Raw genomic sequence first — 26,108 nt, 5'->3', positions numbered from 1 at the left:
TGCAATACTACAGGAATACAGTATTTTCATAGTTCTAATCTTATCTTCATGTGGGCATGCTGGCATTTTGGACATTCTTTACTGCACTGCTGTAGGGCCCAAATCAAGAAGTCTGCCTGAGAAACAGAAGGCAGCAATTTACATGCTTCTCCTTCATTAGAAGTATGAAGCTTTACCAGTTCCACTACACACAAAATACTGTATCCATTGCAAGAATCAGGAAGACTAGCCAGGTTGTAGTTTGCCAAGATCCTTACAGCCCCATGCGCACACACAGAAACACAAACACATAAAGCAAGACAGTTAAACTACTAAGTCCTGAGGGACTGGGGACAACAGGGGAGAAGGCAGAGGGAGAACAAGATTCAGGTGAAACTCACTGGCTAAGTTATCTTCTCCTTCATCAGCAATCTGCTCTGTGTCACTGTCATCAAACTTGATGTCTTTGAACCAGGATGGCTCAGAGTGACCCTCTACAGAGTTCACAGAGTCACTGTCTGGAGATGGGGTTTCCGAGAACTCAGTGCTCTAGAATACAAGGAAGGGAAAAAAGCTGTTAAAGTATAGCTCTGCTGAAATATTAAGCAGCCTGCTACAAATGCAGGTCAGACATTTTAAAAATCAGAGGATACTCTCAGTGGGCTGAGCCAAGTTAGTCAGAGTCATCCCCCTTGGTATGAAGTAGGAACGCTCTGTGACAGGAAACAAGTATTTCTTTACACTTCCCACATACTTAGTTTCTGCCTAGTCCCCGCTTCTACAGAAGTTGTGACTACGCAGCACTAAATAACAAGTTCATTCTACTGCACATTTTCTGTCACCGCTAAGCAGTTTTGAATGCCTGCTATCCCTAGCCAAGGTGGGTGACAGCCACATCCTTTGCCCGGAAACCAACACATGCAGCTTTTAGGGGAGTCTAATTCTAAGTTACTGGAGCAATTCCAGTAATACCAAAGTAGCCCTAAGAGTTTCAATCACAAGTCAGGCTCTAGCTGGGGCTACTGTGTCAAAGCCAAGCCTGGCGAGAGTGCCAGAGAACCTGAGAGTATCTAAGTAATTTCCATCAGCCATCCTGATGCCTCCAGGCACCTCAAGAGGAAGTCCTCACTATCATTCCTTTGGATACAGTGAGTGCAGCATCAACTTAGTCAACAACACCATTTCTCCTAACTCTTGTCCAGGAGAAAGGAAATCAGACAGTGCTTTCAGCTGACAAGAACAAGAACTGGCTTTAAACATATAATAACATTAGCCCCTTACAAATAGTTACAGACAGGGAAGCACTTGCTAGTTAGGGGCAAGCTTTTACTAGCAAACTGAGCACAGTTGACTAGCTGGGATGCCAGATGAAGGCCAGAGTAATCCCAATGGAAGACCATATGACTGCATCCAAGAGCTGAGACATTCTTAATTGCAAGAAGCTGCAGAACATGAAAGAATCTCAACTGAATGCTTTCAGAGATATCTTGTTCAAGCTAAAAAACCCAGTACAATCACTCAGGCCAGTGACTGCTCTTACCCCTCAGCAAGTTTGATTGCAATGAAACACGGTAGGATAGCATCCCTGGTCACTAGTTCCCTGCCTCCTCCTCAGGTAACTAGTCCTGTGTGGGAAGCATGAAAAAACACCCCATCCCAAACTTGCATCATGTGGTTAAGGTACTGAATTCCTTATTACTGCCATCACGAGAGTTCATATGAAGGTCATTAATACATTATATATGAAGATCCAATGCACACAGATTCTAGATTCTGCACATGACAGCACAACTGCCACAAGCATAGACTGTACCATCTCAAAGCCTCTAAGGAAGATGTCCATCATGAGAGGCACTGGCCTAGACTGAAGACCCTTTCCTTCACTTTAGGCAGCACTACATGTAACAACTCATCCTCTACAGAGGACAGCCCCAAAGCTTTCTGGGAAAATGAAACTTCCTCAGGCTTTAACCCACTAAGGAAAAATGCCTGGACCTTTTCTGAACAGGAGAGCTGATTTAGAAAACATAGCACAGCTGTTGAGAACAGGACTGGAAAAGATTCTAGTCAGCAGCCAAACCCAGCAAGAAGCATAGCTTTCAGCTTTCCTACTCCTTTTACCTGTAATGGTCTGTAGAGAGCATATTCATCTCTGAAGAGCTGATCATGATGACTGACACATTCTAGCCAGCGGCCATCAACCAAGGCCTGTCCTATTGCAATGGCTTGGACCCTGGAAGTATAAGAATAGAAATGGTTTCCTAAGTCTAGTTCTAAACACATAAGATTTATGGTACAAGCACACTACTAAAAGAAAGAGTCATTTGCTATGCAGTATTTGACTCTTCAGTATCCCATTGCTGTGTTTAAACACGTATTATTTAAAATATTATGGTGAGGCAGCACAGTGTACTAGTTCAAGCATGGAGCCAGACAAAGAGACTGCCACTACTCTGAACTCAGTTGAGGTGTCCAACAGATGATTAAGACACATTGTTTGTGCTCCTCCAGTATTGTTAACTTGAGTTATGTATACTGAGCATCTCTGAGGGAGGACTGTTGCTCTACACTTAAGAACCATCTCACTTTTATGCTGTTCTCACACAGTTAAATACACCAGATTCTTTATATTCACTTATACGGTTAAGAGTCTGCCAGCTTCACTAAAAATTTAGCTATCAAACACTATTAGTGATCTCTGATCCCAAAGGCAGACTTGCTCTTTGGAGTATCAGTGAACATTTTGGACAATCTTTGTAATACATTCACTGTTCTCCAAGTGAGTGATAGTTGTCCCACAAGCTATCTCCCATACTGGTTTCCAAACAAGACAGCCCCCTGTCCCCTGTTGTTTTGGGCCCTATGGAGTCAGAATGCTGCCTACTCCAGTAGGCAGTAAAGAAGAGATTTTAATTTTCTTTCTCATCTCCCTGCAAAGGAGTCTGTCTCTGCAGTCTAAGGTACCCTGTACCAGCTCAAACTCACAACCTCCTCTCACACAGATAGAAGACACCTGTTGTACTAAAGCATCAAGTTTACCTTGTGCTTATGTGGCCATTTCTGATGAGCCAGTTGACCAGCTCTTTTCCCACAATGCAGTTGGGATGTGTCCGCAACCAGTAGCGATGGTCTTGAAACTCCATCCCACTGTTATGATGGCAGATTTTCTTCCACAGATCTTTCAGCTGGACGGAGTCCTGGAAAGGGAGATGTGCAAGTTACTTATGAGTCTGATCTTAGCATTGGTTTCAAAGGCATCAACCTGGGCCTTCGGATCAGCTTCTAGATCAAAAGCCCTCCACAAACAGGCACAGAATCTAAGCCATTCTGCACAACCTATGCAAAGGTGCAAGGACAAACAGCAAACAGATATGAGATCAGCTCCTAATATCCTTCCATTTATATCCAGTTGAGAATAATGTAAAAACAAAGCCAGCAACTTCAGAGTTATGAGGTTTTTGATGTGGGAACATTTTGTACTGCCCGTAAGATACTTATGTCCTCACTACTGCTGTCTTGCACCCTATTCTTAAACTCAGGTGGTATGAGCAAACAGAGGACAATGAAAACTCATCCTTTGGAAGAGGGATTTTTCTATGTTATCTGTGCTCAACCCAGCCATTGTGAAGCATACTAGTCCAATATCAAGCTCAGATATAAATCAAGTACTTGACACAGCAATGCATACTGCTATGTTCAAGTTCTAGGATACCATTTCTTACTGAGGATCCATTTTTGTATTGTCCAGTATAAAGCCTTTTTCAGACACTGTGAGCTTTGGTCACCAAGAAAAAAAGGGTTGTATTCCTCCCAACTCAATTAACCATTTTTGAATCCGTGAATCTCTTCCCCTCACCACTTGAAACACTTCAGCCTGTACCTCAGACTTATTTCTGGGCTTGTTAAACATGAGCACCACCTTTTGTGCAGACTGTGCTTCATCCAAACTGAGCTGTCTCTCTGCACCTGGCCCCTTTTACCTTCCCATATGTGCCCTGGCTTGGCACAGCACAATCTGTTGTTGCAGAGGGAAAATCGGGATCTGGGATTATTTTGAGAAAGCAGCACAGCACCTCAAGAGGTGGAGAAGAGACACTGCAACTCACTTTCTCAAATGCCTCATTTGTTCTGTTTTTGTGTAACAGAAAAAAAAGCTTTAATTAAATTTTAACTGGTTGCAGCTTGACAATTAACTGCCAGATCCACATTACTGCACTTCCCCAAGACTGCTCTGAGATCCAAGTGTTTTGCTCCACTTTTGTTACTGGACTGGCTTTCTGCTTTTAGTTCCAGCAGTGAGTGTCCTGGGTATTATCCTAAAACCAATGTCAGTAGCTCCCCTTCTGTACCAGGTACGGAGTCAAATGGATCAGTAACAGAACACATGATAGGATAACACCATTTGATGTAACTGGAGACTTCACAGTTCAGCTGCCTTGTACTTGTGAATACAGTAAACTGGACAACGTGGCAGAACACAGCAAATCCTTTTAACCCAAGGATTTTGACCTCTAGTTAACAGAAGTATGTGCTTACACCACTGTATGGACAACTTCCCCCACCTTTATTTCATGAACAAAGTTCATTAGTCTTCTGAATGGACTAGGTTAAGCTTTAAATTAACTGCTGATATAGGGTCAACTCCACATGCTAAAGGCATTAAACAAACAGAGAGAATGCATAGAAAATCCTACATTAACTGACACTGTGTCTTCTGCTCTTACACGAACAGAAGTGATACTACCAGTCCTCTTCTCCCCCAAGGAAGAAAACGGACAAAAAATTAAATAAAGTGAAGCTGAAGTGCATTGGGATTTGAACGTCTTGGTTCAAGTTGCATTCACAGCAGTTTAAATTTCCTTGTGCCTGCATCAACATATATGCATGAAGCAGGGTGGTATAAAGATGTGCCTTAAACATGCCTCTCCCTCACGTGGTTATCCATTTACAGAGCAACTTGGAAAGGAGTTTTGCAACTAAACAAGAGTTAGTCTTCCTGCACCCTCAGGAATACTTGTATGCATTCTGCTGACAGCAGGAAGAACCTAACAACACAGAACTAGCCTTCCTGATTTTAAACTGGCAAGGGGGAACGATCTTTAATCTTTTAATATGTGAAAAAACCACTGCCTTCCCTTCTCTGCAACTTCTTTGCCTCCTTTACTGAAAACTCTTCCCTTCCCTCAAAGAAAAGAAACACTACTTTTTACTGGGAGTTGTACAGTAACTGCAACGTACAACACTGCCTCTGTGGGGAAGGAATAACAGAATTACACAGAACACTACTGCACATTGATTTTTCTTTGAAAAAGTGCATCATTACAACCTTCTACAAAATGTTTTACTTATTCTGAAAACAAAGGGAGGGGCCAAGTTATGTTTTGGCCCAATAAGCTGTAACAGCTTTAATTCATTCATGACAGTGCAACTATTTCAAAGTAGGCATTTGAAGTTTCTGATTACATGGCCTATGAAAGGGATAATCTCAACTTGGAGAAACACAAAATCAGATCATTGCATTACAGCTGCAACCATGACAGGTTTAATCCACAAGGAGCCATCATACACTAACTCCACACTGCATAACACACTTATCAAGACTAAAACTGTGCAGATCTTCATGCAAACACCACATGAAACTATAATTTGTTTCAGGAAGACAGTAATGTCCAAAGCAACATCAGTATTCTCCATCCCTGCTCCACCTGGAGGAGAGGTTCAGATAAGAGTGCTTAGAGGAGAGTCCTCAAAGGCAGCAAAACACTCCTACTGCATGACACAAGGAAGGCAAACTTCATTGCCTTCACAAATCAAGGCAAAAAGAAGCCTGGAAGATACCAGAAGGATTTTCCGCTCATCCTCGCTGGTCTCTGCCTTCATATGAGTGCGACTGGCCTGGGGGCTGACCGATGTCTCATAGGCAGGCACCATGGGTGAGCCCGACCGATCCAGTGACAGGTTAGTGATGCTGGCTGACCTGTAGTGGGAGACAGAAGAATTGAAGTGTGTTATTGTGTGGGGCTTCACCAGAGCAGGCCTTTATCTTATAGCATGCTAAAAACAAACTCAAGCCTGTGACATCATTTACCCTGGTCAGTACAGACTCACTGCTAAATGCTAAATGCTTCCTTCCTTGTCAAGGCAGAAGAAAGGATCCCTAGGAAGCAAGTGTATGGCTTTGGAACTTTTAAGTTAAACATAAACTTCTGTAAAGCTCTTTGTATGAAGCAGTTAGAACTAAGTTTAGGCACACCAATTCATATATGTCTGTATTTGAATAGACTGAGGAAGGAATGCAATGCTGTGTAATTAGAAGCTCCAGCAGTTTGGAGGCAAGACAGATGTCAGCATGGGCAGCTAACATAAGGATCTCTGTAACAGAGCACTGAGATTTCCCCCTCTCCCTGATCCATTTAAAATTCCTTGTCCTCCACTCTCAAATATATGGCTAAAATCTTGCAGAGTCTGAAAGTTTGAGCACCTGTTCCCCAGAATGGCTAAACCATCTTCTGAAGCTGGAGGTCACTGGCAGCCTTCCTTGTACTGTGATATGGTGCACCCTTATCTCAGCTCAGCTGTCAAGAAATCTTGGCTATGCACTCCAGTACAAACACACCATTTTGCAATAATCATTGTGAAGTTACAAATGCAAATACAAGTTCCAGATACCCTCTGCTCCATTAACACACAACTAGACTGAGACTGAAAAACCAGAGTGCAACTTCTCATGACACAGCAGAAAAAAGCATGCAGTGTAAGCTATTAGTGCTAATACCACTCTAAGGAGAGGGGATGGAAAACACTTCTGCATACAGCAACAGGGAAGCTCAAAATGCCAATGCTGAACTAACTCAAGAGGCTTGCAGCAGCCTCAGTGATGAGAGCTGCTGTCAGTCTCTAGTCTTCGGAACAAAACCCAGATAATTTCATAGAGCTTGCTAACTGGCTAACAGACATTACAGTTATCCCCAAGAATTCTCAATGGATGATGTGGCTGACTCCAGACATGAAACAGCAATGCCACCCTATTTCAGCTTTTGTACTTCAAGGAACTAGCACTGAAGGTACAATAGTCTCAAAACCACTGATTTCTTCTCCTCTGTTTCTTGAGGATAAAGGAGTTTAGTTAGGTCCTTTTAAGCTATATGCAGAATCAAAGGAAACTATGTTGGCCCTACATCCATATATACCTAGGGGTGATAAGCAAAAGCTTTGTGTCATTGTCAGGCATTCATGACAGGCTAAAACTCTGTACTGTTCAAATGATCTCAAAGTTAGAACTGGCAGAGTTATGCAGCTTAACAGAAAGTAATCTTATGTGGAAAATGAGACTGACATGGAAGTCCACCATTAAGCATTTCTTCCCAGTTGTTTTGCAAGAGCTGGTTTAGCTGTGGCACCTACCTGTAAAAGCAGCAGGGACTTTTTAATTGGGCATTACGCAAGAGTTAGAACAGCGAGATTTCGTATCTGTGTCTTTATCATCAACAATTATATACAATAAAGTCCCACGTGTATCCTTTTTTAAAACAGAGGGTGAGATCTTGCAATGAAAACACCTATCCTTTAGAAGGACCTGCAAAGGAGCAGTTTGAATCCCTCTGCTTGCAACATCTGACTGTTCTGCTGGGGTTTTTCCCATTATAAATAACAGGACTGAGAACAAACAACACATCCTCCGCTCACAGGGAAAACAAATAGAAATATGTAACTTCTGCTACCTGCATATAAATGCACTCAACCTGCATCTTTTTTGCTTCACCTCATCTAGAAAGAGGCATAATCAAGCTTTTCTCAAAGAAATGGCTACAACTGCTTTGAGAAGATCTAAAAGCTAACATCGCTTAGCCCAAAGCCAATAGCTTTGTTTCCACTCGTTCAGAATTTTGACAGATACCTTACACTTCATCATTACATGTGTCCAGCCAGGTGAGTACTATGGTGAGGCCTTGAATAGCCAGAAAGTTAAAATGTAACTAGAATGAGGAATTTTGGCTTGCCACCTCGAGCTCAGAACCCTCCTACTACTGCATGTGTGAAAAACCACAAAGGCCTTTTAAAATAAACATCAATTCAAAGAGGAAGCAGGAGACCATCCTCAAGGTTTCAGACATTTCTTGGCATCACTGCAGATATTTATCATTGAACTTTTAACTCTGGACTATTAACTTTTAACTCTTGCCACGTTTGCCCAGAATTGATTTTTGGTACTAGCTTATTCATCAGTACTTTACTCCCCCAGGCAAGCTCTTTGGGTCTCAGCTGTACAGTTAGTGTGCAGGCATCTCCTCCTAACCATCCTCATCACACAAAAGATAAAAACTCCAAGCTTTCATCCTTGTGTGCCTTTCTCCAAAAGGCACACCCGGCATCCTTCTCAGCTGAGTTTCCTAGTCTTTGCTGGTCCTGCCAGATCCCTCCAAATTGCTAAACATTCTGCACTCCTGTTACACCAGTGCAAAGAAATCTCTGAATGTCTCCTGATTCCAATTTTGAAATCTGCGTTATCTTTGCTCTGTAAGGCATCCTTGCCTTACCTTTATTTCCTCACTTTAACCATAAGAGAACTATGTAACCAGTACCACAGCAGAAACACTGTGAAGTGGGAGCTTGTTCTTCTAATACCGGCCTATTTAATGGGATTAAGCTCAAGCACTCAACTTATACTAAAGCTCTCATGAACAATTTAAAGTTCATTCCAGCACTCTTGCATAAAGATCTATGAAGGGATTTTAGCCCAAGGAAGCCTGGTAACTTAAATAAGATTATCCTTAATGGAAGAGCAGATGGAGATGCATACAATACAAACAAATAAAAAATACCTACACCTCTGCTCCTCCATGACCTCAGTCTTTGCCTGCCTTTACCAAGTATGTGTTACTCCCATTTCTTCAGCTTCCTCAGAATTGTACCTTTCTTCATCACCACTGCTGACCAGCTCAGCAGCAAATGACAGATTCTTCAAAAGCAGTACATTTATTAATATGAATACGTACACAAATGGTCTTTCCTCACTACTACATATGGGTAGTGGCGTGTCCCATTTTAGACGTGTAACAGCACACTCAGTAAAAACAAGCCCAAAACTACAGGCCTTACAGCAAAGAATGTGCTAGGAGTGCATCCAGAACAGAAATTATTAGTTTACCTGTTTCTAGCTGGTGACTTCCCTGCATCCTCCTGGACAGAGCCAAGGCGTGCAGACAACGTAGTACTTGCTGAGTCTGGGTGAATCAAACTGCATGGAAAGGAGCATGACAGAGATGTTTGAGAGATCTGTGACATACAGAAGTGTCAGAACAGCTATAATTAAAGTACAATTAATTGCTGTGTTACCTCTCACTCACACTCATGACTGTTAAATCAATAAGGGAATAGGGAAACCTTTCCTATCCGTAGGCCTATGATATTTGGAAGACAGTGCTCAAGTCTCCTCTTTTCAAATTCAAGTCTTAGACAATAAAGCCCCTTCCCACTTCTTTTATTATCCTGCCTTCCCACTTGCTTCTCCTATATCCCTTTCTTACACATCCTCCTTCCTTATAGGCTGCTATTCATGCTTTGGAGGTAGAGACATTGCCCCCACCTCCCCAGCACATCACCTTTGCAATCCATGCAATGCTACCTATAGCTACTGCTAGACAGCTTTTACAAAGATAGCCTGACAACCTTCTGTAATTGTTTAACCTGATCACTACCACCTTTGCCCTCCGTTTACTTCCACGCCAAGAAGAAGGACAGCAGATGTTCATACACCATCAATCCTGTTGGTAAAACCACACCAGACATAAGCCACTACATGCCAACCGATACAGCCATACTGGCTGTGCTCTAGTGTGATAAATGCTCTTCATTAGAAACTGTAAGCAATACAACTTTGCCTGAGTAGCTGTACTTACCCAGTGTACACCACTCCTTCACTTTTAAAGGATATGGCCCTTCAAGTTAGTTAAAGCAGGAACTCTATGTTCCAATTGCTCAAAGAGGAGAGCAACGTCTGACAAGTAAATGCAGCCTCACTCCACCTAAATGCTTTTCTCCCTGCTTTGCAGCATGACAGCAGGAGAAGTAAGAGCCTTATCTCAAATATACATTATTTTGGGAAGAGACTCAACTCTTAAGTTTTCTTCTGAAACAAGCTACTTCTCACGAAGAAGCCCCAAGTTAGAACAAAAACCACTGCTCTATTGTGAAGTTGTGAGTCACCAGTTTCAATTGTGGTACCATTTAAATTCAATATTTTGAGTTTAAATCTCTTAAGGTCAATCAAGAACTGCCAAACACAGTACTTAAGAAAAGCCCTGTAGCCCACTGCAAAGCTGTACACTTTAAGAGCAACAAGCATTGAAGAAAATGTTAATCCTCCTAAGCAACAATAAACCACGTAATCTGTCTCTTTTCCTGTCACACACAAAAGCAGCCCACATTCACTCAGTGTCTCCCAACAAAACAAAGTGCTCTATTATAGAAAGTTATCAGCCTTTCAATAACAGGCAGTATTTTCCAACTGCTAAAATAAAGATATAAATACCTTCTTTACATGTTCATGTCTACAAGCTGCTGAACTGCCATAATAAAGATACTAACAACATATCAGAAGACAAAACTAACAGTACCTTAGTTATTTTGTACACCTGAAGAGAACACACATTTATTCCCCAGTTCAAAATCTGGTAGTATTTATCCCAAGTGTTGTTACGTTACTGCTTTAAATGACCATAAAATTAAATCAGAAGTACTTTCCTGTATGTAGATCTAAAAAGCTGATTATTCAAGTGCTTCCACACAGGAGCACCATACTCTGAAAAGTAACATGCAAAGCCAGAGTCAGGGCACTTTCTGAAGACAGTTGGGTTTGAGGTTTTTTCTTTTAATACTATCAGAAGAGATCTGTTGAGAGGCACATGTCACTAACACTACCTCTCAGTTAAAGGTTCTGCCTTGAGACCTCCTCAGTCGTTTCACATCTTCCTTTTCTTCTGTTTTTAGAGAAATGAGCACAAATGCCACATCCAATTATTTCTTCCTCCCCATACATTAAATTAAATCAAGGTCCTCAGAAACTTGCATGCCGCTTGAGAAGTACAGTGTTCTTTTACTCACATTCCAAATATGAAGATCCCCTCATTTGAGAACAATAGGAATAAATATACTTTGAAAGGAGATCAGAGAACCTTTATAGCTGTCCTTTTGATCCCACTTCATTTGAAACAGGTGGTTCCTTCCAGCACTTTTCTCTTATTTACACAGACAGCATTCCTTATATTCTCCTGCCCAATTCAAAACCTAAACAGGTAAAGCATCAATGTTACATCAACTTGCCTCTCAACACATTGGTGGTTAGAAGGAATGATTCTGGCTCCATCTTTTTAAACTCCAAAGATAAAAGTCTGCTCTGTCACTGGCATAGAATCACTGATTCAGTAGGTAGAAGAAAGAACTGTAAATAACTTAAAACTCCACTACGAAAGTTTCCACATTTCAACTTGAAAAGAATATTGGAAGCAAGCATAGGATTAGGTTCTTTTTACAGGAGATACACTTCTAAATTTCCTAAGTGGAAACCACCAGGTTTTATCTAGGTAGCTGTCAGCCCGAAAACAGAGTTAAGATTCTGGAGCTCATCATACAGCCATTCACTTTACCTTTGCCAGGTCAGATCCTCCTCCAGGAAGATGTTGCGGCTGGCTTTACGGCTCCCAACTGGCGTGCGCGGCTCCCCGGGATCCAGCACTGATACGGAACATGCAGAATCTGACAAAGCATTTAAGTCTTCTCCGATGGAGTTACTGTCTGTGGAGTGTGCATAGCTTAAGGCTATTTTACGGCAGTACGTGCAGGCTCGGAGATCCCCTGGGGAAAGGGGAACCAGACAGTGTAAGTGAACAGGAACAAACAGCACTCTGTTCCTACAGGATCAGAGGTGTATAGTGCTGAAAACAGAAGGATTTTCTGTTTCAAAACCTCTTTGCAAGTTTAAGTCTAATTCTCATATTCCCTTAAAGGGCAAAACCTCAGATAATTACGAACTTGGGGAATTTTTCCAAGGCCAATGACGTGTAACAGAGGACCAGCGAGAGAGAGACAGGTTGTGGGGGCAGGGAGGGAGGGAGAGAGAGCACATGTGCACACTGAAATGACAGTACCACAATAGCCAGTCAGATATGACATACCAGCTGGTGTGTCTGGAAAACATCACCTCCTTTAGCTTTTGGTAATTGGCATTTGAAAGAGTCTCTCTCTCTCTCAATTAGAACATGTGGATCATTACATTTTAAAACTACTGATACTAAGAGCAGCTTTTCCTTGAGCACACTTTTTGTTGTGCATAACCTTGTTAAATAGTGATCATATTTGTTTTGTCATGATGGATGTAGTGTGATAAAAATAAGCAGGCATGGCATAATCCACCATTGTCCATAAAGAAATTGGTAGAATCATGTCCTGTGGTTCTTTTTGCTCATTTTTAAGCCCTACAGACCTGTACAGCATTTTCTAGCAGATGCCAGGATCTAAAATACAGTAGCCCAAACAGAACTCAGCACAAAGAGACTGTTCTGCTCCTCAGCAGATAAACCCTACCTGTGTAGCCCATGAATTTTCCAGGGATTTCCTGATTGCAGCATCGACTACAGAAGATCTGCCCACAAAGTCGACAGTGGTGCCTTCGCCGGAAGGTGGTGAATTTCTCACTGCAGTCATAACATTCTTTGCACTGGCTGTCAGGCATCCAGTACTGCTTCAAGTCACTGTCCTACAAAAGAAGAGAGCAGATAAAAAGCCTTTTTCTGTAAATAAAAAAAGCATGTTTAGTTTCATGACTGCAGTGTAGACTGTGCTCATATATTCATATATGTGTGTGTGTATGTGTGTACACACTCTTGCATATAAGCACAGACCTGCACAGAAAGGATTTTTCATGTGGTTTTATAGGGAGCCAGAAGGCTGAGAGCTCTGAACTCTGAGAGTAAATTTAGTAAGACTTGGCCTCCCTGATCCAAGATGGAAGCAAAGCAGATAAAAATTATCATGAGCTGTAGATAAAGGTCAAAAAGAAACAAACAAACAAACAAACACTGATTGCTCTTCCCTCTCATTTGACTCTAGCACATGAAAGACCCTCAACTAGTACAGTTAAAAAAGAAAAGAAAAAAAATGATTAAAAAAGTAAAAACCCCACCATACATTACTTGAAGCTGTTATATATAGGTAAATCAAGTTATCAGGAATTATCAGTGCACGAAGATAATTTCAACAGCTAATATTTTGAAAGTATTATAGATACATGTAAAAAAATCTTCAACACGCCAGTAAACTGTTGTAAAAGCCTGTGTCCCAAATTGATGTTGTTTCAAAGCTCCAGATAACTCCTGTGAGAAGACAACTACAGAATTCACAATCAGCAGACAACAACATATATTGATTTACAGCACTGGTGCAGCCACAGGAATTTTTGTCTTGTTTTCTTTTCAAAAAACTGCATTTTGGTGTTGAAGTTATAGAGCAAGACAAATCTCTCAATTATGATTCTGAGCACACTAGCTGCAACTACCATGGATGGAAACAACTGCTAATGGTCACATGACAGCACTGACTGTGAAACACTCTTTGCAAGAGTTCAGTTCTGGCAATAAGCCTTTTCAGAGGGACTGAATACTCCAGGTTTTTTCTTAGGAAGAGAAACTGCTGCAAGTATTTTCTCAAAACAACCAGAGAAGACAGTAACCAAACAGAAGAAAAGTAATCCGTGCTCTGATTTTCACATAATCAAAAAAACCCCATACCCTGAATTGGGGTTTATTTTTGGATGTTCACAAAGTAAAGTTTGACACAGCTGCTAGACCAATTTTGAGACCAAAACAGTTATGATCAACAAGACAATACTTCCATGCTGTCCTCACCCAAGAAAACTAATACAGAAAGAGGTGGAAGACTGTTCAAGGCAGTCTAGTGTTTTGGAGAATCTAGAAATTTTTTAAATGGGGAAAGTTGCAGTGAAGAGCTTTGCCAAGGACTTGCTGCAAAGCTGCAGGGGATGCCAATAACAGGTTTTGCTGCAGCTCTGCATGATAAGCCAAGTCTCTGACTCTACGACAGAAAGACTGACTGTTCCAAGCAGCAGTGCCTCTGCCCCGTTTGCACATGACTAAATCTCAGCCACTGCTGGTTACACCTTCCAGCTCTCTGCCTTCCAAGTCAGAGCCAACGCTCATGACAAGAACAGCCTACAAGGAAAGGTTCAGAACAGGATTCTGACCCCCATTAGCAGCAGATACTCACCAGAACAGCATCTTCCAGAATCTGAGAAAGTTTTCTACAACAGTAGAGTGGTCTCCTGTACAGACAGGCCAAGTCCACAGCAGCAGGAAACTTTTGCATGGAGCGACTCAAGCAAGACATGGCTGCAGCTAAAGGCACTGATGCATTACTTTTAGTCCAACAACTAACATACCACTTCCAGATAAACATCTGGTCATACTCATTTACTGCTGCATCCTGTCTGTTTCAGCACTTCTCCAAAGCATTCAAAGATGTCTGAAAATCTCTAGGGCCTTCAGACTGAATTATTAGCAGGTGTCACACTCAATGCCCTGCTTACTGCAATGAAAGGCTTCTGCTTCACCCTCAAAAATATTGCCCTTTCTACCAAAGCAAACTTATTCTTACAAGCAGAATAGCACTGGAAGCTAAGTGAGTTTACTCAAAGTCTACTGTAAAAGCAGTCAAGCCAAAAGCCTTTTTTCTCCTGAGTCAATTTAATTAAATGTACTTTTGCCTGTTCATGTCTTGCCCACAGAAACAGCTATTTATACCATCACTTATAAATAGTTGTGGCTTCTTTTCTCAACTAGATCCTCCTGTTAAAGGTACGGTCCAACTCAGCAGATGGAGGTGAAATCAGCAAGTCAGCAGCAACCACCAGATCCTTCTCTAGCTAAATCAAAACTGATTAACAAGACAAGCCTTTCAAGCAAATACTGCTGACCAATCATTACCACAGTAAGTAGCAGATTTAATTAATTACCAGAATTGTCATTACTATTTGTGGCAGTCAATGTGTTTCACCTGCCCATGGTTAGCCTTCTAGGGAGAAAACCATCAGGTAATACTTCCAACCTAAGCTGGAAGGAGTCTAAAGTGACAGCATCTGGTCCATGCACGAGAAGCCCAGTAACTGCAATGATTCACCCCCACAATATGACAGATGTTTGACAAGTCAAGAGTCAGCATAAACTGAAATTGCTTCCCCTGCATTCACACAATGCTTTTTGAGTTTATTCACTCGTGCTTCAAATATCAAAAAACAAACAAACAAACAAACAAAAAACACCAGAAAAAAAAACCCTATCATGATGTATCTAAAAACAAAGGTCAGAGAAGCCCAGAAAACAGATAATTTTTTAGATTGTTTGGCCTACAAATCGTTCAAAAGAATTACCTGGCTCTTCCCCTCCATGATTTCTTTGAGGCGTTTTAAAACAGTGCTGAGGCTTCTTAACTGAACTGCTGTTCGAGGATCATGACCTCCAAGAGGTGGTTCTACTTTCCTTCGATTGTCTGAAAGGGAAGGGAGAGTAGTACTTATTTCTTTCATGATACACCAATATCTACATCACAACACAAAATCCCATTAGAGGGAAAAATGTTCACTTATATATTACATTACATGTATTACATTACATATATTATATTTTCTAAAGTTACAGTGTGTATCACTTCTTGCCTTTGCACTCTCTTCCCCCAAAAGAAGATTCTGATGCCAGATAGTTTGCTTTGACTGACATTTTAAATACCATCCTCTGTGTTTACAAGAAGCCACCCAAGTTCTCTGAGAACAAAAACATCTTTTAAAGAAGTGATTTTCAACCTACAATAGGAAGCTTGTAGCAGTCTTTTACAAAACACTGAAGTCTCATTTTAAAAATGCCCTCCAGGATATTAATACTTAAAAAATAATTGCAACAATATTTACATTCATTCTAGGAGTGGTATAAGTCAATGCCTTAACCTAAACTTATTTATAAATAACTACAGTCAATGCCAGGACTCAACTGCTCATTTTTTATTAAAAACAGTAGCTCTGAATAAAATGCACCCAGAAGTTCACATATTTAAGGTTTTTTCTTTGTTTTGGTTTGGTTTTTTCCAAGAAAAAAAGCCAAGTTGTTGACAACTTGTACAGTCATTCTTGATTAACTATAGCAAAGTGACTCCTGAATAAAAAGGTAATGCAGCTAATTTCTTTCCTATAAAACGCTTGACTACTTTGAAACGTTGCTGTATGAGTTACAGACAGGATCCTTCCCTCCAGAAAGATTTGAAAACACAGTTCTCTATTTACCGAAATATTTAAACATTTTCAGAGTCCCTTTTCTACATCAACAACTTTCTGAAGAGTTTAAAGTTTCTTACCAGCCTCGTTGCCCTCCATCTGACTAGCGTTTTATTTAGCTTGCCCCAGTACAGGAAGAACAGTCATGGCTGCTTTCTGTTTACTGCCTCAGATAGCACTGATGTCAGCGGCAATGCTGACAGCTCTGGCACAAGCCTGTTAACTGTTGCCGTGCAGCAACAACCAGGCTATTGCTCTGTGTGCAAGAGACCAAAAGCCTCACTTGTAATGTGACTAAAACTGTGGGAGTCCATGCCTCCTCTTCAGGTTTTTAGTACATATTTTTAGCTAATCAGCCCATGTATAGTTACTATGTACAAAAAGAGATTTTTTTTTTTTTTAAGCGATTCTAGGATGCTTAAACACATTTCTGAGGCCAGCCACTTGGAATTTATTTTTTTAAAAAATCAAACAAATAGACTTTCGGGCAATACCAAGGTGAGTATTTTAGGGTGATTAAAGGGTCTTTCATGTTTCAAGAAAACATTGATAATACCATAGAAACCTCTGGTGCCTCCTTACTTCTATCACAAGATCTATGTTACATTTACTTCCTGGATCTTCCTCTGAGTTCAAGAGTATCTCCTTTCCAGGAATGCTGCTTCCAATTTTAAGAATTATTATCAGATCTCCTGCCTAACTAGCTACAAATCTTGTCAGGCAGATGAGTCCCAAAATACAAACATACACAGCCATAAGGAAATGCCACAGGTAACTCCACAGTGGTTCTAGTTAGTTAAATGCCCTTTTCTCTGTTATATAAAACAATGTCAAAAGGGATTTATCATCTACATGAGAAAAAAAACATGCCATTAGCAGTAGCAGCACATGGCTAACCTGTTTATATACTAGAGAACCTGACTGATTCTCAGATTAAAATTCAGCTGGCTCTTTTCCTTCTCAACCATGGGATTTCTCCCTTTCCGGGGAAAAACACATCATATAGCAAGTTATCATTCCTGCAATATAGGATGCACTGTGTCTAAAACAACATCCTTACAAAAGAATGCAGTTGTATCAATGTTAGGACAACTCTCACTCCTCATCACTATTAGAAATACCACAGTCATTTTCTCAGCTAATGCACACATGATTTACAGATGTATACATTCTCGGCATTGCAAACATATTTCCTCATTTCACCATCAAATCTGCAAAACCCATGTTCCCTTCCACAAACACAAACTGTAAGAGCACTTTTCTTGCTTTGCCCACATCATCATCCCAACTGCCATCAACTGCACATCTTAAGAGATTTCATATCTTCTTTTGATGTGGTCCAAGAGGGTTGCCTACACTTATACATCTAAGTAGTGGTAAGCGTTTTTGATGCTTCTGAGACAGCAAACTCAGGATATGCTACTACAAGAAATAAAAAACCAAACCCACACACAAAAATCCACACCATCCAAAAAAACCCCTAAAAACCCCACATCCCATCACCCACAATTCAAGTCACACACAACAAATTAGGTTTTAAAATAAAAGTAAACTTGAATTAAGTGTTATTTAATCTGTTATGGCAATCAGATCAGCTCCACAAACTTTTATTTGTCATTGCTGCATCTCGGTCCTTAAGTATAACACACCAACATGACTGTGGAACACATCTTTTCAGGAATACCAGTTTATGCAGCAACTGTGTTTCTTCTATCCATTCCCTTCCCATCTACATGTTCACTGAACATAATCTCAAAATACCAAAGGGACTCCATACACATTTCCAAACTGACTTATTTCTAACCTATTTATCATTCTTAAGCTAAAAGTTAACTCCTACAGCTATTAAAAAAGAAGTTCTCCTATTTCAACAGTAGCCCTCATTCTTCCCCTATGTATTCATGGCTGCTGATCTTGGTAAAACCTATACATCTTCTGAATCATGGAAATATGTTTTTACAGAGTTTCTTTCATGACTAGATAGTATTCTAGCATTCATTTTTATAGTGAATGATAAGGCAAAAACACCACAAGAACTTCTTTGTTGCAACTTAACTACATGACCATACCCTAACCCAAGAGGTACAGAGAGCTTCATAGTTTCAACAATAAAAAAATACCCCTGCCAGGGATGCCACAGTTCTGCTAAAACAAATCAACATGAATTGCTTTTTTAGTCATTTGCTGCCAAAGCATATAATTTCCTATTCAAGTTCTCTACCACAGTTCAAATATCACATCTTCCTCAAGTCACTTGCATACAAAGTACTGATATGAAAAGTATGGAAGCTGGCCTTAACTTCATTTTACAACATGCATTTTCATGTTCCAAAATCTTTTTCATTAGAAAAGATGCTCTGGTAATAATTAATGCTCTACATGATTCCTAGTAACCACCATATGCTTTCCTCAGGCCTTCTTCACCCACCATGTGATCACTGGCCATCCCTTACTCCTACTAAGCTCCTTTACGGTTCCCTACTACTGTGACATTATCTCAGTGACAATAGTCTCATTCTCAGACTATTTTGGTTCAATCCAGCACCTTGAAAGCCCTCATCTGACAGCACAGACACATGCAGTCCAACACAACCAGCTGAGCCCTTTGGTACTGTAGAAGTGACATCTGCTCTGCAGCACCCTACTCCAGTACACAAGGATGCAAGAGATTATCCAAGAGAGAGGCCACAGAAGCCATTGCAGAGTCCCAGCACTGGTTCTTCAGCCATACAATCCTCAGAGCATCTCTGACACAAGCCAGGCACCCACAGCTTCTCCTATTTTCACAAAAGCCAGCAAGGTGCTATTATAATGTTTTTGTGTAAGCAGTCCTGAAGGGAAGCAGACAGTTGAAACCCTACATATTTGATGCTAGGCAGTTTCCTACAAAAGCAACCACCCCTCCATGTTGTTCTGCACTTGCAGTTGTCAGCCAGCATGGTCCCTGAGCAATGAGAGTATCTGCTGCACATACAGGGCAAGCTAATGGACAGATGAGGGGTGAGAGTCAGCATCTTCAGGAGCAGTTTCATTCCATCACTATTTAGAGGCACCAGCAGCAGCCTTTTATTTATTTATTCCTTTCGGTTTGCTTGACATACTATTTAAGATCAAGTAGGCTAGAGACCTTTGTGAAGTACTTACACGTTTTTTTGCCTACACCCGCTGATGTTACAAAGTATCTGGGTAACGGCAAAGCCTTGAGAGACATTTACAGGCCTGCAGATACAAGACCACAAGAAAACTCAACTAGATTAGACACCTCACTGTCACTAAACTGAGTGGGTGAACCAACCTACCAATCTAGGTGTTTATGTAAATCACATCACTTATTTTCCTACTTTTCATTATTTAGATATAAGAATAATTTCTAAGATTATTTGTGCAGCCCAGCATCAGCTGCAGTAGCAGAAGTAAAATTCTCCTCTGCTCAGTGTTCAGAAATCCTCAAAGACCTGATTATTCAGCGCCTTTTAAGGCAAATGAAGGAAAAAAAATATCTTAAGTTTGCTACAAAAAAGAAAACTAAGCCTGATTTTTGGAGAAAGGCAATGCAAGAATTCTTTCCCTCTTCAAATAAGGTGAGATGGTCTAAAAACTCCCCCAAAACCTCCTCACCAATCCAGTATATTTCTACTTGCATTACACAGAGTTCATGTTTATTACCAAGGTTATTTGGGGGAAAATACTCAACAGGGAGTCAGGCCACTCAGCACACAACTTCACAGAAATCTCTTCAAAAATCCAGCAATTCCTGCTTGGTCTAACTTTACTTCTTTCCAGGCTGATTCATCATGACATTTTTCTAAGCATACTTGCAATTCAAATCCACGGACATGAATGAAGGTCCTGAAAAGGATTTGGAATAATACAGCAACAGTTCCTCCCCTACACATTAAACTAAGTCTTATTTCCTTGGCTGCCTAATCCCAGCAGAAGTCAACCAGCAAGATTAACTCTGCCTTCTGAATATCAAACAACATCCCTCACCTGAAGGTTTCTAACCTCTAATCTCCAAGCAGTTTCCAAGTGATCTACATGAGGTAATTAAGAATAAAGTAGATAGGCATATCAGCCAAGAGTACTTGGCTGTACTTGGCACATTCCAGAAAGACCTTTAAAAAAAGGCCAAATCTTAATTGGTTTGCTGGGACAGGCACAACTAAATAGAACAAACAGTACTAGAAGGCAAAAAGGAAGATGATAAATGTGTTCAACTAAGCATGCAAATGACTTAGATGAAAATGTTAGCTATCTCTACTGGACTTTTGCCTGGTTACCAAGACTAGACATCTTTCTAAAAATCCCATACACATTAACAACATTCAAGATCTGATTTGTCTGCACTAGGCACCATACTCTTGGAAATACTGTCTTGCACAGGACTGTTACCCAGCTCAGCAGTTTCCTCAAGGCTATCACAAAGAGCTGACAGGAACCAGGCAGATCTCAAAAGGGACCCCTGAAATCTCCTTCCTAGCTCTTCCCGATCTTCATAAAGCCAATTCACAGCTGCACCTTTAAAATTACATTCCATTCTCATTCCAGCTAAAAGATTCAGTATGGCATCTGGCAATAGTTCCAAGGTTAGGTAGAACTGAAAAAAAATACTTAAGCACAACTTCCTATTCAAGTCTCCTCAAAACAGCTACAAGCAAAAACCTGCATTTATAACTCCCTTGAAGACACAAACATTGAATCCATTCAGACTGAGCACTAAAGTTAGAGATAGCATGTGGATGTTAAGAAACTGTAATCTCTCAAGACAAAGCAGAAATTTTCAGGATCAAGGTTCAGTGACTTTAAAATGTTGGATGTGTTTTGGCAGACTTCTGTTCCAGATTGTTTTACAATTGAAAGAGCAGAGCCCCAACAACACCAAGAAGGGTGGAGAGAACATGTTTCTGAGGTTACAGTGCAACTTCACTAACAGAAGAAGCATACCCTCATAATAAATTCTGTTATAAATCTGGACAGTCAATGAACCTTTGCTCACCTCCTTTCACCTCACCCTGAAGCATCCCAGACCGGCTACTACAACACCGCCTTATAGCACAAAGAGCTGAAATTACCCAGAGTCGCAGAAGATCTTCTTTGCAGTTCACCAGTCACTTGTTTTTTGTAAGGAATTGGTGATCTCAGAGACTGAGCCCTGGTGGGATGCTGAGGACTGGACCAGCCACCACTCAATGCTTGTGGATCACTCTGTCCTGCCTCTGCTCTCTCTGCCGGGGATGAAAGCCTGCCATCATCTAGAGTTGACAAAAAGCAAGAAACCAACTGTTCAGACATGATAAAGAAAACCAGTAGTGCATGCAAAACTAAAGGTAAAAAAACTCACAAATAGAGCGAGATCTGGATCATGATTAAGCATCACAAAACACATAAATTTTCAATTTTAAAAGTACCATAGAAATCGTGCAAACAGGAAGGTATGTAGAACTTGTCTGTCAGGTTATTTCAGAAATATCCCTAATGTGAAAAGTGTCTAAAAAACAAAACTGGCAAACGTTAATTATTCTTGCTTTATGGAATAGCTACACTTGATTATCAGTTTCTGCCCTGAAACGAGTTTTTCAATTATGTTAGAAGCCAGTACTGAGGTGACGCTAAAGTTACCACAGCCTTTAATTTCCATCAGCAGATTGACCACATCTTATGTTCCTTTCAATAAATTAGCAATGACAGGTGCTACTCTACTATGAAAACTAATAGCAGTCATAGCAGATAATTATTTTTCATTCTGCACAAGAAGAGTCTAAACAGATCAGTCTGCTTATGCAAAAAGCTATCTTGGCCCTTTTCCCCTTTTCCAAACACTGCAGCTTAGCAGAGCTGGATAACGAACAGACTAAACAAAAGCAGCTGACCAGTCTGCCATCTCCAGTAGAGGTATGCAGACTTTGTACAAAATCAAGGTGCATTCAATCACCACCCTTTGCAGGATATTTCTTTGAAACAAATAAGAAACTCATGAAGTTCTTTTAAAGCTTGCCTACCGAGAACATATTTCGTGATACATACAGCACAAAGGCCAAAATCAATTAGTACTTTTCGATATACAAAACTTTCACAATATTTCAGACCTCTTAATGGGGAACACCTAAGCCATGGAAATTAAGTGTAGACTTCCTGCAAATGCATTGCTTTATTGCAGCTCAGATGTCACTCAGCTGAAGGGAGAAGATGCACAGGAAGGTGAGGGATAGAGTAAGTGGGACAAGAACTTGCACTGGAAGGACAAGCAAGCATTTTGCTCATACAGGCTGGCAGAGAGTTACTCCTCCTTGCAGCCCAAGAAAACCTCACATAAGCAAAGGAATTCCGATGTCAAGCTAAGAATCTATACAATGCTATCTGCTAACTGGCTTGTCTTGACTTTCATAGGCAGACACAGGTTTCTAGCTGCAAGATGCCAGGTATCTTCTCCCATAGCAAAGCTCTACTATGTCACCTAAAATCAAGATCCAACATTTCTCGAAAAAGAACTGACCCACCATCAGCCATCTGACATTATACTCTTATATTCAGAGGTGTTTTTACAAGTTTATGTGGCAGCAGAGGGCACACACAGCTCACACACACACAGTCCCCCAGCCCTCACCTTTGCTGAAACGGAAGAGATTCACAAAAGAACTGTAGGCTGATTTAAAAGGAGGCTCATCCTGGTCAGGAGTCAGGGGTTTGAAGTGAGTGAGATGAGATGGACTGCTGGGAGAATGAGGTAGATCACCGGTAGAGTCCAGTGTCGGAGACCGTTTGTCATCTGCAGCCATTTCACGTGCCCTGGAAAGAGTTCAGCAACACGCATTATACAGGGGTGGTGAAACAGAACCTCTTCAGTCAGCTGAAGAGGAGGTCTCTTTTTAGAATCCTAGAGAGGAGACATTCACCCAACTGACCACAGACTTCTGCTATTAGCACAGGTCAAGAGTGCCAGAGTTAGGAGCCCATGTCCCCTGCCCCGTCACCGACAAGAGATCAACATCTCTGCGGAGAGCAATTCAGAGCACCCAGTTAAACACTCAGAGCAGTGAACAGCCTCTACACTGGTAACACACTCCAGTTGTGGTTTTATGGGAACTTGAAGTTTCCAAACGGAGACTCTGCACACATATCACAACAAAGTTTTAACTTTGACAGCTCTCCTCTTAATGTTGTGACTTCTACAGCCCTTGTAACAAGAAAATTGAAGACAGGCATGCCTGAGCAAGCACAAGAAAGACCTGTTGTTTGGCCAGCTTAACTTCAGAATGAGAAACAGAATGAACTATAAACAAAAGCAGGACTGAAAGATTAAGCTCAGTGGTAAACTGCTTCTTTCCCCTCCACATTACAATACCGACTGTTGTGCAGGTTACCGGGGAAGCAACCCAGACTATGGTTTATTTGTTGTCAAATCTACCACCTCCAAACTTCCTTGTTTTCAGGAGTTCTATTAAAGGAAAAACAAACAAAAAATCCGAACCACTTTCTGTATGAGGGAAAGCCGTACTTATGAAGCCTATTTACTGTGTACCAAAGCTTTGTTACAGCCAAGAGCCATATTTTCACACAGCCCATATTCTTCCTCAACAGACACCCAGTTTCTTTCACAACTCCTCACTTAGCCTGCTAGGCTAAGGTGCTGACTACCTTCATTTTGTTTAAGCAAGACTGAGTGAAATGTTTGACATAACAGGAACATGGGGAGCTGATGGAATCTGTGAGTGATCGGTTGACTTCTACCTGTGCCAAGGACCAAAACGCTGTACAAGACAACCTCCCGCTTAGCAGCTGATACTCTTTCATGAAAGACCAATTTCCAGTTTCCACAACTGTTCCCTGGAACCAACAGGCATATTTTACTGACTAGAATAGTTTCTTCCAAGTTCTAAGAAGCCACACCAAAAAAAAAAAGAATCTATGCAGTCCAGAGAAAATCCACGTGGTTAGCAACTGACACTGGAAGTGCTAACAAGTTGCATATGGCTCATGTGGCAAGGTTTGACCACTCCTACAAAGAATGCACAAAAGATGGTATCTGCAAGTCATTCACGTGATTTCTCAGAGGACTTCTGCTTGTTGCTCTGTATAGCAAGCACCTTTAGCCCAGAGTTTCTCCTGCTATTCACATATCCTTAGGAAAGAAAATGGAGAGGCATCATTCACTAAGTTTCAAGAGAAACTTTGGTCAGGTTCTTCATGTAAGGTTTAGTCTGGAATGCTTCTGCATTCCTGTCCCCTGTAAGGCAGGGTATGTTTTGTTGTTCATTCCAGCAATATTATTCAAGTGGGTGATTTGAATGTGCTTAAACACCAGGGCTGATGGTAAATTTTCCTTCAAGAGCACATCTTCAGGTAAATTTGGAACTGTTTCTTCAATCTTAAGGTAACTAATTGTTTACTTTTTAAATGTTGAACACACAACAGGGTTGTGCTCTCAAACACACTACCACATTAAAAGTGCCATTACAAAGCCAAACAGAAGTTTTATAGGAAACTACGTTCATATTTCAGCAACTGACAATAGCCTGGCAAGACAAAAATAACAAGGAAGTCTCTGAACTTCCATGCAATATATATACATGTGATTACAGAAAAATAAACTCCAGTTTCAAGGGGCAAAAAACACATACTAATTGCTTCTGTGACAACAGTACTAGTCTAATTAAAACACATTGAAAAGAAGAGCACCGTACTTGACACTAGCTCCATAAACACCTGGATCTTCTGTGCTGCACAACACATTAGCTGTAGAGTGCATCAACGTTTCTTAAAGTGCTTTAGTTCTCCCATTACAGGTAAAACACTCCACCCCACTGCAAGAAACAGGGAAACAGTCACTTATTTGTGTATTAAGGGAAATCAGAAAGCAAGGTGCACATATTGGTCAACAGGCAGAAAACCAGAGTACATCACTTCACCAACAGTTATGGGGAATGCATCTAAACTCGCCTGAGGCTGCAGCTTCAGCAATCACCGGGTCATCACCGATACAACACAGAGCGCAAGCACGGCTGTGAGCCTCCACACACCTCCAGCTGCTACATCCAGAGCAGATCCGCGACATCCCGGGTCCCACAAAACTGACCACAACCGCCCGGTGCCGGAAGGGTCCGGCCCCTTCTTGTGACACGGACGCCACTCCCGGGCACCCGGATAATACACCCCGGGTGCACCAGCTAAACTCCCGCAATTCTCACGGAGCTGCGCGACACACGCGCTTCCCTCCCAACCTTCCCCCCGCTGCCCCGCTCCCCCCTGCGAGGGGCACACCCCTGCCCTCCGCCGGGGATGGCACAGGCGGGGGTCACCTGCCACGGGACGGGGAGGGAGCGGCAGGAAGCGATCCCCGGAGCGCCGCCGGCAGCCGCCACCGGGGCCGGGCCGGGAGCCCGGAAAGGGCTCACGCAGCAGGGGAACCACCGCTGCTGGCCCGGGCGGCACCGCGCGGCCCTCGGCGGGCTGCGCTCACCTGCTGCCCGCGGGTCCGGTGTCGGTGCTGGTGTCGATCCGGTGCCGGTGTCAGTGCCGGTCCCGGCGTCGGTGTCAGTCCTGGTGCTGGAGCGGGGCACGGGCTGGGGCGGCACCGCCGCTCTTCCCTCACCGCCCGGCCCCGCCCGGCCCCGGCAACGCCGCCAGCCCCGACCAATCGCCCGCCGACCGCGCCGCACCCGCACAGGCATCGCCAATCGAAGCCTCGCGCGCTCCGCCCGCGGCCCGGCCCCCCGCTCCGCCCCCCGCCCCACCTCGGGAGCCGCTGAAAGCCCGGGGAGCTCGCGTGACCCCCGGGAAATCATAACATATTATATGT

At 41.9% G+C, this 26,108-nt stretch overlaps 1 protein-coding gene across 3 annotated transcripts in view; it reads right to left on the bottom strand.

Annotated features, from left to right (window-relative positions):
- Positions 1 to 25,943, bottom strand: part of PIKFYVE (phosphoinositide kinase, FYVE-type zinc finger containing) — a 65,852-nt gene extending 39,909 nt beyond the window's left edge. For 2 of the 3 annotated variants that reach the window (XM_032693788.1, XM_032693789.1), the window contains exons 1-11: positions 25,770 to 25,942; positions 22,917 to 23,098; positions 21,385 to 21,564; positions 15,419 to 15,537; positions 12,562 to 12,733; positions 11,625 to 11,832; positions 9,128 to 9,217; positions 5,818 to 5,956; positions 3,019 to 3,176; positions 2,101 to 2,212; positions 381 to 528 (exon numbers count right to left, since the gene is read on the bottom strand). In XM_032693788.1, the coding sequence (XP_032549679.1) occupies positions 381 to 528; positions 2,101 to 2,212; positions 3,019 to 3,176; positions 5,818 to 5,956; positions 9,128 to 9,217; positions 11,625 to 11,832; positions 12,562 to 12,733; positions 15,419 to 15,537; positions 21,385 to 21,564; positions 22,917 to 23,088 (1,498 nt within the window). In that variant the 5' untranslated portion in view covers positions 23,089 to 23,098; positions 25,770 to 25,942. Of the gene's footprint in view, positions 1 to 380; positions 529 to 2,100; positions 2,213 to 3,018; positions 3,177 to 5,817; positions 5,957 to 9,127; positions 9,218 to 11,624; positions 11,833 to 12,561; positions 12,734 to 15,418; positions 15,538 to 21,384; positions 21,565 to 22,916; positions 23,099 to 25,769 lie in introns of all 3 variants that reach the window. The other variant, XM_032693787.1, reaches the window with a different exon arrangement.
- Between the last annotated feature and the right edge of the window lie 165 nt (positions 25,944 to 26,108).

This window comes from Chiroxiphia lanceolata, chromosome 7 (assembly GCF_009829145.1).
Source record: "Chiroxiphia lanceolata isolate bChiLan1 chromosome 7, bChiLan1.pri, whole genome shotgun sequence".
NCBI lineage: Eukaryota > Metazoa > Chordata > Aves > Passeriformes > Pipridae > Chiroxiphia > Chiroxiphia lanceolata.
Note: the sequence above shows the minus strand (reverse complement) of the source record. Positions and strands in the feature narration are given on the sequence as shown.